The sequence below is a fragment of the Muscardinus avellanarius genome, assembly GCF_963383645.1.
Source record: "Muscardinus avellanarius genome assembly, chromosome: 2".
Lineage (NCBI taxonomy): Eukaryota > Metazoa > Chordata > Mammalia > Rodentia > Gliridae > Muscardinus > Muscardinus avellanarius.
This window is the reverse complement of record NC_137787.1, coordinates 72,843,096-72,855,725: the sequence shown is the minus strand read 5'-3', so window position 1 is coordinate 72,855,725 and position 12,630 is coordinate 72,843,096. Positions and strand designations below refer to the sequence as shown.

Below are 12,630 nucleotides of genomic sequence, written 5' to 3'. Positions count from 1 at the left end.
TAAAATATATAAACTGTATGGTAGTACAAGATTGGTTCTCAATTAATAAACAATGTGTTGTTAATTTTTACAGTTCTCATCATTAACAAAATTATTGGCAAGGTAAACATTTTCTTCTTTAAGTAGGTATATTTCCAGAGAATTGTAAATAATCTTTTACTCTTCTGCCATTTCTTCTAGTTTTTAATAAGTGCCAATTAACATATCTCTTCAAAATTTTCAGTGTTAAGTACAAAAGACATAGACACATTATTACAACATAATTTCCTAAGGGTCCCACTAGTGACAAGAAGAAAATGTCAGTGGATGTGGAAAAGGATTTAAGGAGGACCTTGAAAAGGAGTGGCGGTTGAAGCTGTACAGACATTTACTTGATAGAATAGGGTGTGTGGGAAGGGTATTGGAGAGCATGCGGAAGGCTACCCCAGGATGAAGAAGCCCAGAGAGCAGAGGGAGGAATCCTGAGTGTGATGTTTTCCAAGAGGACCTCACAGACATGATAGTTGAGTGCTGAATCTGACATTTGTCCCAAGATAAAGAAAAGTGGAGGTGATTTCAATAAACAAGATCCTTTCCACATGAGAAATAAATTTATAATTTGGTTTTTAAATGTAAGTTATGACTTTTGTTAAATCATATAACGTGCCAGAAAATAAAACTCTGTTTTGAGAAAGAAAAGGGGAAAGGACAACATATAGCTCCTTGGTGCTGAGTCACACTGCCATGGGAAGTTTTTTCCTGACTCCATGGACAAGTACCAGAGGAATAGCAGATGAGGGCTCTTGACTAAAAATGTGCTTCCCATCTAAGTCAACTGCATAATTCATAGCTCTAAACTGGGATGCTTTTAATAGTAAAAAAGGGAGTCAATAATTATGCAAAGATTACAGGCACGCAGTAGTTACTCTCTGCTGAAATGTAACATGCTGTCAGAGATTCATTTTGACTGAAAGTTTTGTTTAAAAAGAAAAATATTTAACAGTAAACTTGCTTTGTTCACCTTTTGGTATAAATTAACTTAATCATATTAATACTTTCAATAATTAATAGTCTATGATTAAGAACTAGAACAAAAATGTATAGAATGCGGTAAATTTAAGGTTTAAGAATGTGTCATTTGGAGGCAATATAGAGAAGTTAGCAAGTGTAGACAAATCAAGATTATATATTTTCACCTCCATCTTAGTCTGTGATCATTAGCACTTTATTTTGCTTCTCTGAACTTCAATTTAACTGATCTATAAAATAGAATAATAGGATAATGTTTAACCCCAAAGTCATGATGAAAAATCAGATAAAGTAATCTATGTAAAGAGCCAGCCACAGAACAGGAACTCAATAAACATCTTTTGGGAGATCTATTTTGGGTAGAGAGCCATGGTCCATGGACTAGGACCAATAGGATTAACATATGGAAAGCACATCTGTTGTGTATTAACATTGAATAAGTATATAGCTAAAGATCACTTGGCTAATATTATTAAAGAAAATAAATTATGTAAATAGAATTTTCTAGAAAAAAGCAAGAAACATTAACTAATGTAGCTAAGAAAGTTAAGCAGAAATGTGGTTAAAAGTATTTGCTCAGCATTCAATGATGTACAGTGTTAACACTGAATTTTGTCACTTTAAAATTTTCTTAATTAGTATATACAAATACCTTAAGATTTTAATTTTAATAGGTGATCTTTACTTTTGCAAATAATTTCTTACATATAAATACCTTATGCTGTTTGTCCTAGAATTTTTTCTTTACTTGTTGAAAAATTGTCAATAAACCAATTTTTTTAAAATTTGTGTTGTCACACTCACCATCTAAGGTCATTGTAAAGACCTCACTGAATGGAATTTAAAAGTATATTTGGAGCATAAAGTTCAGTGTTGTGAATGAGAGGTGACAGAGATTTCCAGTTGTCTTGAAACCATGTGCTTATTATACATGCTGCTCAAAACCAGTCTTCTACTAAACAGTGTGGAAGATGTGGGAAATTTAATGTTCTATCAAACTCAACAACGACAGGTGGTACATGCTTGTAATCCCAGCATTTGGGAGGCTAAAGCAGAAGGATCACAGTTTGAGGACAGCCTCAGCTATTTAGTGAGGCCCTTTGCAACTCAGACCCTGTTTCAAAATAAAGAATAAAGCGCCAGGCGTGGTGGCGCATGTTTGTAATCCCTGCACTTGGGAGGCAGAGACAGGAGGATTGCGCAGGTTCAAAGCCAGCCTTGCTGGCTTAAGAGACCCTGTTTCCAAATAAAAATATAAAAAATAGGTGTCTGGGAGTATAGCCCGGACGTATAAGGGTTTCCAAGAACCCCAGTATCACCAAAAAAAAAAAAGAATAAAAAATAGGGCTGGGGGTGTGGCTTGGTGGTAGAATGCTGGTGGGTTCAATCCCCATTACTGCAAAAAAAAAAAAAAAAAGGAATAAAAAGAAAACACTCTTGATCATCTTAAGGGAAGGAGGAAAGAAAAAAAACATGATAGAAAAAAATCAATAAACAGAACAAGTCAATATCATCCAAGTGGTGTGAGTCCACCTGCTGTAATAATGATCTTCTGAATGATCATTTTGGAAGAAAATGTTGACAAACAAGAGAACTGTTGCCCAAGGAGCTTGGCGTGACCCAACTGACACAGTCCAATTTGAAGTCATTTTACACACTGAGCCAACTAAGGGCAAAAGCTAACCCCAGTCTTTATTTATTTCTTCTTTCCATTGTGTTGCTGTCCATGAAACAATAGCGAGGGCTGGTTTTACCCCTTTTCGGGGTAAAAAGTCTGGGATATTCTATCAAACAATGGGAACCATAAAAGAGAACACAAAGAGATCTCTTTCAGTGAAGGAAAGATCACAAGTGCGGCCTCAGCCTTGATTTGAGCTGCATGGAAAGAGCACTTTGCTTTTCTTAATTAGAATTTAAATCGGATAATGGAGGGGAAAACTCAGCAAAGCTAGAATGGAAGGATAGGAGAGGAAGAAGGCTGAGGTTGATTAATGGAGGAGCTACATGTACTGCTCGTCAGTGGTACAGGAATCTTGGTAGAAGCAGATGGTGTGGCCGAAACAGCAAGCATTACTTCATGATTATAATTAATAAATGATATATTTTACTAATAGCAAGCTGATTTTACTCTTTTAGGTTTTACGCTTTCATTATTGTGTAACTATGAGTTCACGGTTCAGTGTTAAGATTTTTCTAGAGAACACCAAGGGATAAAATGTTGTGCTAGATACACAATGTCTATACCACATAACATAGGAAATCAGAAGTGTAACTGAGTCAAACACCGCAGTCAAATCAAGTAAGAAAGAGCAGAATGGTCTTCGGATTTAGATTTTAGAGACTGTTGGAAATAGTAGTTAGTCATTAGTAGAGTGGCAAGCCCATGGCACCTGTGGTACCTTGTTTAACGGTTCTGGCTAAGAGCTCCTACCTAACTCTCCTGTAAGTCATTTTCTAGCTATTTGTACAGTTAAACATTACAAAGTTGATTTAACAGTTTGATTATTGAAATGTGATAAAGAAAATGATAAGAAGTATGATGAGAATATGATAAAAAAATATGATAATGAAATATGGCCACTAGTAAAATAAGGTGAGAATTCTTATAAGGAATATTTTAGAAGTGGCCTTAAGAAAATAAGAAACTCAATATATCACTCTTCCTAAAACTCATTTTCCCCAGATCTCTTTATCTAAATATGTTTCTTGTTTTCCCAACTCCATAATATTTCTTATCCTCTCTTTATTCTTCAAGTCAGTACTAACTGAGAACCATTTAATGTCAGGCACTCCTCCATACATTCTGGAAAAAACAAATCAATAAGACTTTGCCATTTCCCTGAATGTGCTCAGAAAATAAGATAAAAATAACTACTATAATACAGTGTGTGTGTGTGTGTGTGTGTGTGTGTGTGTGTGTGTGTGTGTGTTACTCACTCCGGTGCTACACTAGAATGAAGAGCCAAGTAGTTAAGGACACAGAGGGGCAAGCAGTGAACATACCAGAAACGATTTCACACACGAAAAAATGTTTTGATCCATCTTTGGAAGGATGATGATGGATTCTGTAGGATGAGAAGGGGAAGGAAGGGCAAATCCATTCAGAGAGACTTTGAACTATTTATTATAGATGAGGGAACACTTCTGAAGGGTGAGCAAAGCATTGGCTGTATAAAGGTACATTTCTGAGAAGCTTTGAGTAGTCAGGCATAATTGGAGCATAAGATTTGTAAGTGAAACAAAATTGTCAATATTTTCAACTAGATATTTATTGAGCACATTATGGGCAAAAACTTACATCAGAAATAATGCTATGTTCTTTGTTGCATATAGCACATTTAACCAGCCTGGTAAAGAAGATATTATTTTCCAAATATATCAGGAAAAGAACTGAAAACACCAAAAAAGTAAACCTGGTCATGTTCATCTAGCTATTATTAGAGTTGGAGGTTTAGCTTGGTTCCTCTAAACAAGCCCTACTTGAAACGTCAAGTAAATTTGACTCTGAAGGCCATGAAGCATCTGAAAAAAAATCCTTCTTCTTTGTCCTGAGAATTTTTATACTTTAAAATAAGGTTCTAAGCCGGGCGTGGTGGTGCATGCTTGTAATCCCCACGCTTGGGAGGCGGAGACAGGAGGATCCTGCAGGTTCGAAGCCAGCCGCGCTGGCTTAAGAGACCCTGTTTTCAAATAAAAATATTAAAAATAGGTCTGGGAGTGTAGCCCGGAGGTAGAAAGGCTTCCAGGAACCCCAGTACCACCACCACCAAAAAAAAAAAAAGATTAAAATAGGGTTCTAATCCTCGGTCTTATATAGGTACACTGAGCAACAGTAAGACAAAACTGTTAAAGACTCAGACTCTACCACTTATGAGTCATATGTGATTTGGCAAACTAGCCAATCTCCTTGAGCCTTAGGGTTCTTTCATGAAATGGGTATAATACAAATATGTAGAGAGATATAGATATACATATAACTATTGTGCCCATTATTTAATACATGAAATTCATTTACATTGATTCTCAGCTCCAATATATAAGCGTGATTTTTGTTTCAGGAATAGCTCTCTGATGGAATCATGTGGAATAGATTAGAGAGAAAGGCAAATCAGATTCTTCGATGCCTCAGAAAAAGGACCAAATCAACTTTAAGCTGAGAACTTGACAGTGGATAGAGAAATAGGAGTAGCACTGTGAGATATTTTAGAGGTAATAACTGAAAGACTTGGTGAGCATCTGGGTTTAGGGAGAAGAGAAAAAGGAAAAAGCAAACAAACATAAAATGACCACAATGTTTGTAGATGAGATGGCTGGGTGGATGGTGAGGCCTCCATACTTCATACAGTGGCTCAACTATCCAAGGACTTCCCTGGAAGGCTGGCTGTCAGCAGTTGACTGAGTGGCTAGTTATAGCAAATAGATAGATATAATGACCCACCAACCAAAAAACAAAAACCCATAGAAACAAGTTCCTCAAATTAAACCAACCCTATGAATATAGCTTTAAACTGAATCTGTTACCAAGCACTTTAGGGATAAAAATTTGCAAACACTGATCTATCAAGCCAGCAGAAATATCACTTCTTTTTTAGTCCAGTCCTTTTCCTAGGTATGTTGCTGGTGGGTGGTATAAGGGAACTGATGAACGGTGCTCACTTCTGTTCTCAAGACATTTTGGTTTCATTGGGACAATAATAAAACAAAGTTTTCACACTGTGGGTAAGAATGTCTCTTGAGAATTGTAATGTTACCAATAAATATCATTGAGTCTAATAGCCATAGCAAATAAGATGTTATGCAATTTAGGTATGTGAAATGAAATAAATTTAAGTTTACTTATTGTTAGCAGATCCTATTGACTAGAACATGGGTAGGAATAAAACAAAGAGTTAAAGCCATAATAAATTCTAGACAAAACACTCCCTGGAAATCTTTCTTATTGCTTGAATTACCCACACATAAAATATATTTCTATTCTTGTCTTAAGAACTACCATCTGTATCTCTACTACACAATCCAAGAATTAGGAGAGCTGAATATATTATGTACTGTGTAGCTTATATAAATCTATTATAATAGCCATGTTTGTACTATTAAAATCTTAATGGAAATGCATAACTTCTTCATCACACTATTATGTGTAAATGATAAAAGTTACAAGAGATACACATTGACAACTTTAAAGTTGGTCAATAGAGGGAAAATGGGAATTAACCCCAAATTTTGTAGGTTGTCTCTATAAAATCTTCATTTTATAGTTCAATTTCTAAAAATAACTTCATGTAAACATCTAGAGCTTCTAAAATATAAATGAACATCAGTGACTCTATAATACAAATACTCTAAGCAGAGGGCAGGTCATATCCTCCTTCACATTGCCTGCTACTCTTCTTCTAGTGCTTAACGCAGGACCTTAGAAAGAGATGTCACTCAGCACGCATCTACACACATGGAGAAACTTGCTATGAGTTTGCACATGCTTAAATTCATTTGATAATTTAAATTCACAGGTATAAACATGACTGCAGAGGTTTAACTATCTAGGACGCTCTAGTCCATTATGTCTTCTAAGCCAGATGACCATTGAACTAAATTTTTTTCTGTTTTCTCCCTATTTCCGTAACTATGAGCTAGCTTATAACATGTGTTTGCTATCTCCCAGTCACTATGCCTAAAAATGTTGTTTTTAAAGTGAATGTATTATACTATTAAAACATATGTCTATCCTTATATAAGCCTCAGTGTAATTATAGTTTTGTATAATTAGAGTTTTATGTCAAAAGATTTACAGCTTTATCACCTCAAGCAATATTTCACAGCTGCCAAGAATGATTTATGCAATAATGACTTAAACTGTAAAATAGAATCCTCAAAGGAAGGGCTGTCAAATATGCCTACTTCAAAATAGCTAGACTTTCAAAAATTGATATTCTGGTAAACACCAAGTCCAATTGTACCTAGCATAATCACATAGAGGAACATGGTAGGAAGTATTGCTTCACAATGGATCATGCCACTCACAGTCCATTCCTTCAGTGAACTCAGTGCATAGACCACAGGTCTAAACTGCTTACAAAGCCCCCGTGCCACATTAAAAAACAAGCTTTTAAAAATAATGTTCTGCTCATATTTATGTTACTTTATTATGAATGAACTGAAAAGTGGACACAGAACATTTCAACTTTTTGTTCATATTATCATTGTGCTTACAACATGGCTTTTTTATATTTCTGTGAAATGCTAAATTAAAAATAGGTTAAAAAAAAGCATTCACTGTATGAATTTCTGTAGTGAAGATGTTTTAATGATTACGTCAAATATTCATCTGAGTGCTTTTATTCATTATATGGTTTAATTTTTATTTATTTTATGATTTAAAATTTAAAAAACTAAGAAACTAAATTAAATAACCTCCCACCCTAGGACTAACCAGGATCGACTCTGCTTAGCTTACAAAATCAGAAGATGTAAGAAAACTTTGAGAAACAAACCAATGAAAATGTTTATTGTTTTCTCTTCTTGCTTTTATAAATGTAGAATGGTTGGCAGGTCTATAGTAGCTAGGACTATCTTAGCATTTGAACCTCATGAGCTCTGACTGATTTTAGAGTTGCCATGTGAATAAATCCAATATTCGTTGAAGATACTATTCAGGATTTCTGAACTACCAGCAAAAGCATTTCATTATATTCAAAGCAAATAAGTATGACTGATCTTCAGAGTCTAAAAAGGGTCAATTAAATTAATCATTTTAATCTTGAAGAACAGAAAGTGTTTGGCCAATCACTTCAGGTTTCCTATATCAATTAAAGCTAATAGATAGTTTGTTATTACTGCTAAAGATACCCAAGTTCTTTAACACTGAGTCACATCTGCAAAAAGTCATCAGAAACAAAATTATCACCAATGGTTGACATTTTTATACCTAAACGAGTTTTCAAATGAAGATCATATAACCAAGAAAAATCACGCAGATAAATATTTCTTAGTCAATAAATCAACATGATCACTACAGGAATTCATATAATCATATTTGTGATTCTATAAGACATTTCATTTTTAATGTGTTTTGAGGTCATTTTGCATGATCACATTGTACAAATCAAGTATGTTTCAAAACACCATTATTTCAGTGGCTGTGTCATAGATGATAATTTTATTTGAAAGCAAACTATACTTAGAATCTAAGTGATTGGGTAGATCAAATTTATTTTATGCTTTAATTCTGTGAGTTGAAAAAATGTCTGAAACAAGCCTAGAAAACATAGTCACCGAAGATGGACCAACATTTCCTGAAGAACCACAATATAGACTGTGTCAACATCCAACTAAACACTCATATAAGTAAATAGCTTCCAACATTCAAATATTTCACAAGTTCAGAGTTTTTGCCTGAATTTTACAAGAAAAGTTGCATTTGGTAGTGAGAGCCTTAGTCCAAGAAATGTTTTCAGGATATTAAAGCAATTAAGCTGTTTCTAGTATGCTAGCACCCACCCCCAGTTTTACTGATTGAAAACTGAGGGACAAAACTGGAAAGAACTTAAAAACAGCCCCCATGATGTTGGATAATCATATAATTAATTTCACTGTAGATTAATAAAAAATTACACTAACCTGTTTTTTTTTTTTTTCAGAAATAGTTTGCCGCACATACCCACTTAAGTCCATGTAATGGAAGATAAAGAAATTAAAATTTACTATCATGAAAACATTTAATTATAAGGAAATAAGAGGAAGCATTAAATGATTTACTGTCTATTTTGTCTCTGTGTTTTGCCAAATTATGACTCATTGTATGATATGGGTTATAGCATATCATGTATTTAAGAAAAACTTCAAGAACTTTCCAAAAATCAAAGCACATGCCTCCACCTCATTAATTGCTTTCAATGAAAGAGAGGAATAGAATAAAGTAGAATAGATGATGATGCAGTGTTGACAGAATTAACTATGATATGCATGATTTTAAAATTGTTTTGCTTTTAAGTTCTAAATTTTTAAATACTATTATGTCTACATTTGAGAATGTATATACCTTAAAATGGGTATATCTGAGTATTTGTACACAGTAATTCACGAATAATATGTATTTAATGCATGTGTGCCACTCCTGTGGGAAGCCTGAAAGAAGGAGGTGTGTCCTTGAAGTTGAGGTATGACCTTAACTTTGAAACGCCAGTTTTGCTGCAGCTGTACAAATGAGTGCTAATAACTCTACAAAATCATAGTTCTTATTCTACAGTTCTTATTTTAGGACAGGCTTAAACATATGAATAACCTTTATTCTATGAATATACATGGATTTCTGGAACTAATTTTAGACATTCCTATATGTCATGCTTAATTTTGTATAAAGAGGAACAAAAAGAAACAAGAAATGTTGCATACCCACACCTAAGAGGCAAGAAACATAACTGTAAAGGTATTTCTTCAGATTAAGGTTTACAACATTACTTTGTTGTACAATTTCAAGTTTAAGAAAATGAAACTGTTTCTCACCTACCAAATACATATCGATGTAAGCAAAAAAGAATCAATTTTTATATTATTCCTCAAAGTGTGTGCAAAACTAATTTGTGGCATTTTATCCTTAGTGACATTAAGTTATTGAACTTTTGAAGACTTTAAACAGAACACCTGAGTTGATGAAGACATTTTTTTCTACTTGTTCACTACTAAGAGTATCCACAACTTCCTGGATACTAAAACACCACAACCAAAGAATCTATCTACAGTAAAATATTGGGAATATCTCTGCCTATGACATTTCAGCAATCAAAACTTATTTTCAATGGAACCAAACACAAAAAATCCTAAATACACTTTACCATTTTTGTGATAGTAGGTGACCTCCACTTTCCTCTCCTCTGACCCCAGCAACGCCTGGGCGATTTGGGCAATATCATGCCTCTTGGTCTCAGGCCCATGGAGAAAGTCACAGGTGCATGGCTTCTGCATGACATCTGGCCTGGAGAAACCAGTCATCTCACAGAACCCATCATTGCAGTAAATGATGGCACAGTTCTGCACTCTGGCATTTGCAATGATAAATTTTTTATCTGTAATAAGAAGAGAAAAGGGAAAGGCATCTTTTTAAAAGCTTCCACGGCATTCTCATAAACACTGAAAAATTTTGTTGCATAATAAGAGGTCTGAAATGCAGGAGCTTCCTCCAAATGCTAATTGCCTAGACCTTCCCAAGGGAAAAGTAATCACAATAAAATCCAACAAACTTTAAATGTGAGGTTAACAGTCGTAAGTAATTATAACAATAGGTATTAAGAAACCACTTTTCATTTTTGTAAGACAAGAGTCTCCCAGATAGTCTAGTTGTCAAGTGCTGCTGCTCTCAGGTGGCCTAGTGGACATTCAGACAAGCAGCTGACCACTGAATTTCCAGGATGCTATTTAAGTAAAGTAAAAAAAAAAAAAAAAAAAAAAATCTAAGCCAAAATTGTGAAGCATCTCGTAACTGTCAAATTTCTTACCTCAACTTTGGCCTCAAAATACAACTTTCTCACAGTAGCTATTATTCTGGGATTTGGCTTTTTTCCCTTTTTTATTCCTCTAAGTCACACTTCACATCCTGTTTTTTTTTAAGTCAACTAGCTTTGAAATGCAATTACTTCACATTTATTAGAAGTTAAATAAGGCAAAGGTTCACCTTTTCATGATGTATATATGCTAATACATTTTTTTACTTTTACTTTGGGAGAATTTTAAATTTTTTAATAGCAGTAGAAATTTTAATTCAAATAACTTGTTAATTTTAATAGCAAATACATTCACTATTTCCAGACTGAATGGGAAGCAGGGTATACAAGTTTATGTTGTACACAAGATACCAAATCCTTACATCACTAAATACAGTGCTGAAAAAACTGCAAAGTGCACAATGTAAACATGTTACTGTAGATTTTTTTAAAATCTGGAATATGAATTATAAGTATAGAATTCTAAATCACTATATTTATGTAAAATTCATTAATTCCTGCTAGTGAGTCCATATGAGTGCATTAAATTTCTCTACATTCAGTCTCTGTGGAATTTACTTATTTTTTTTTTAATTTCTAGATGGAAAATTTAAGGAAGTAATAAAAGGACAGAAGTATTCTTTAGAATAATGATCTGCTTGCTTTGAGAACCAGAACCAGCACAGATAAAATACTGCGCTCCCAAATTATCTTGTTTGGTGTATATTTGCATGGATTCAATACAAAGTTTAGCTTTTATAAGCTAACAACAGGGAAGCATCCCTGTCATTCCACAGCCCTGCAATTTACCAAAATAAAATAGACTTTGCATAACCATTTACATGGGCTACTACCATTTGCATTCTCCTGTTCAAATAGTATGGTCTGCCCTCCTCCTGACTTAAAAAAAAAAAAAGTCTACAATAAAACAGCCTGAAAACCCAGGTTTATATTCTCCAAAACTCAGTGGCACGTTCCCTTTAAGATAGTAGAATAGTAGGACATGAAGTAGCAGATAATGGGGAAGTGGAGAGAGAGAGAGAGGAGGATCAAATTGCCGTCTATAATGGAGACCATAATCTAACATGTAAATCAAAATTGATATTAGAGGGAGAACACTCTCGCTGCCAGTGGAACCTCCTGGCTCGGTTGGCTCCAGCCTCTTAACTTGACAGTCTGGAGTTGCCCATCTCCCCAGCTTGCAGGCGGCAGAAGCCAAGTGCAGTATCCAAGCAGAAAGCGAGGGAGAGAGAAGAAAACAAATGAACTTACTTTGCCCTTCAAATTTCCGTATGATGGTCCCCAAAAATGTGTTCTGTGGTGCCACATGCCCCCTGCGAACAGGCATGTTGGCCCGGGTCTTCCGAGGAGCGCTCCCCGCGAGCGAGCTCCGGAGTTCTCCCGGGATCTCTCCTCCGCTAGAGCCCAGGCCGGTGCGCCAGCCGCTCTTTGTGACAGAGCATCCTCTTTGGAAACCAGAAATCTCTTCCCATTAGCACCACTTCTGAGACACCCGCTCTCCCCGCCGGAGTCCGATCCGTTCCCCTCACCTTCCGGAGGGGGCCTCGCTCCGGACTGCCGCGGGTGAGAGGTTTGGGGGTGGGGAGAGGGAAGGAGGCGGGGTGAGGGGAGGTGGCGGGAGAGGGAGGAGGGAGGGAATGGTGGGGGTGGGGTGAGAAGGGGGGCGGGGAGTCACAAGGGCAATCGATCTGTTTCTCGGCTCCCAAACAGCGCCAATTTCCCAGTGCAAATGGGCTTAACCTGGCTGTTACCCAGCGCCCCGAGGATGGCGACGGCAGGGGGCGGGCTGGGGGGAGGACTTGTGTGGCTTTTTCAGGAAGGGAAAAAGAAAAGGAGGTTGGGGCAGGGGAGGGGGGTTGACGTTTTTATCCCCGCCCTCTCCCCCTACACACACACACACACACACACACACACACACACACACACACACACACTTTATTCCGAGAGCTGGGGAGCCGCCACGGCTGAGATTACTCAAGCGTGCCTTTGCGGAAGCCAGCCAAGAAACCTCCAAACTCAGTGACAAACATCTACTCCGGGAAGGTGATCTCCGCGGCCACCAGCCACGGGGATTCCATCCCCAAGCTCTTCTCGCCGCAGTAGTTAAGACCCCCTTAGCTGCAAA

The 12,630-nt window shown here is 36.3% G+C and overlaps 1 protein-coding gene across 2 annotated transcripts in view; it reads right to left on the bottom strand.

Annotated features, from left to right (window-relative positions):
• KCNH7 (potassium voltage-gated channel subfamily H member 7) overlaps positions 1–11,832 on the bottom strand; it is a gene marked incomplete at both ends in the record, with an annotated part of 473,040 nt that extends 461,208 nt beyond the window's left edge. For both annotated transcript variants that reach the window (XM_080690173.1, XM_080690174.1), the window contains 2 exons: positions 9,840–10,070; positions 11,757–11,832. In XM_080690173.1, coding sequence (XP_080546299.1) covers positions 9,840–10,070; positions 11,757–11,832 — 307 coding nt within the window. The remainder of the gene's footprint in view (positions 1–9,839; positions 10,071–11,756) is intronic.
• Between the last annotated feature and the right edge of the window lie 798 nt (positions 11,833–12,630).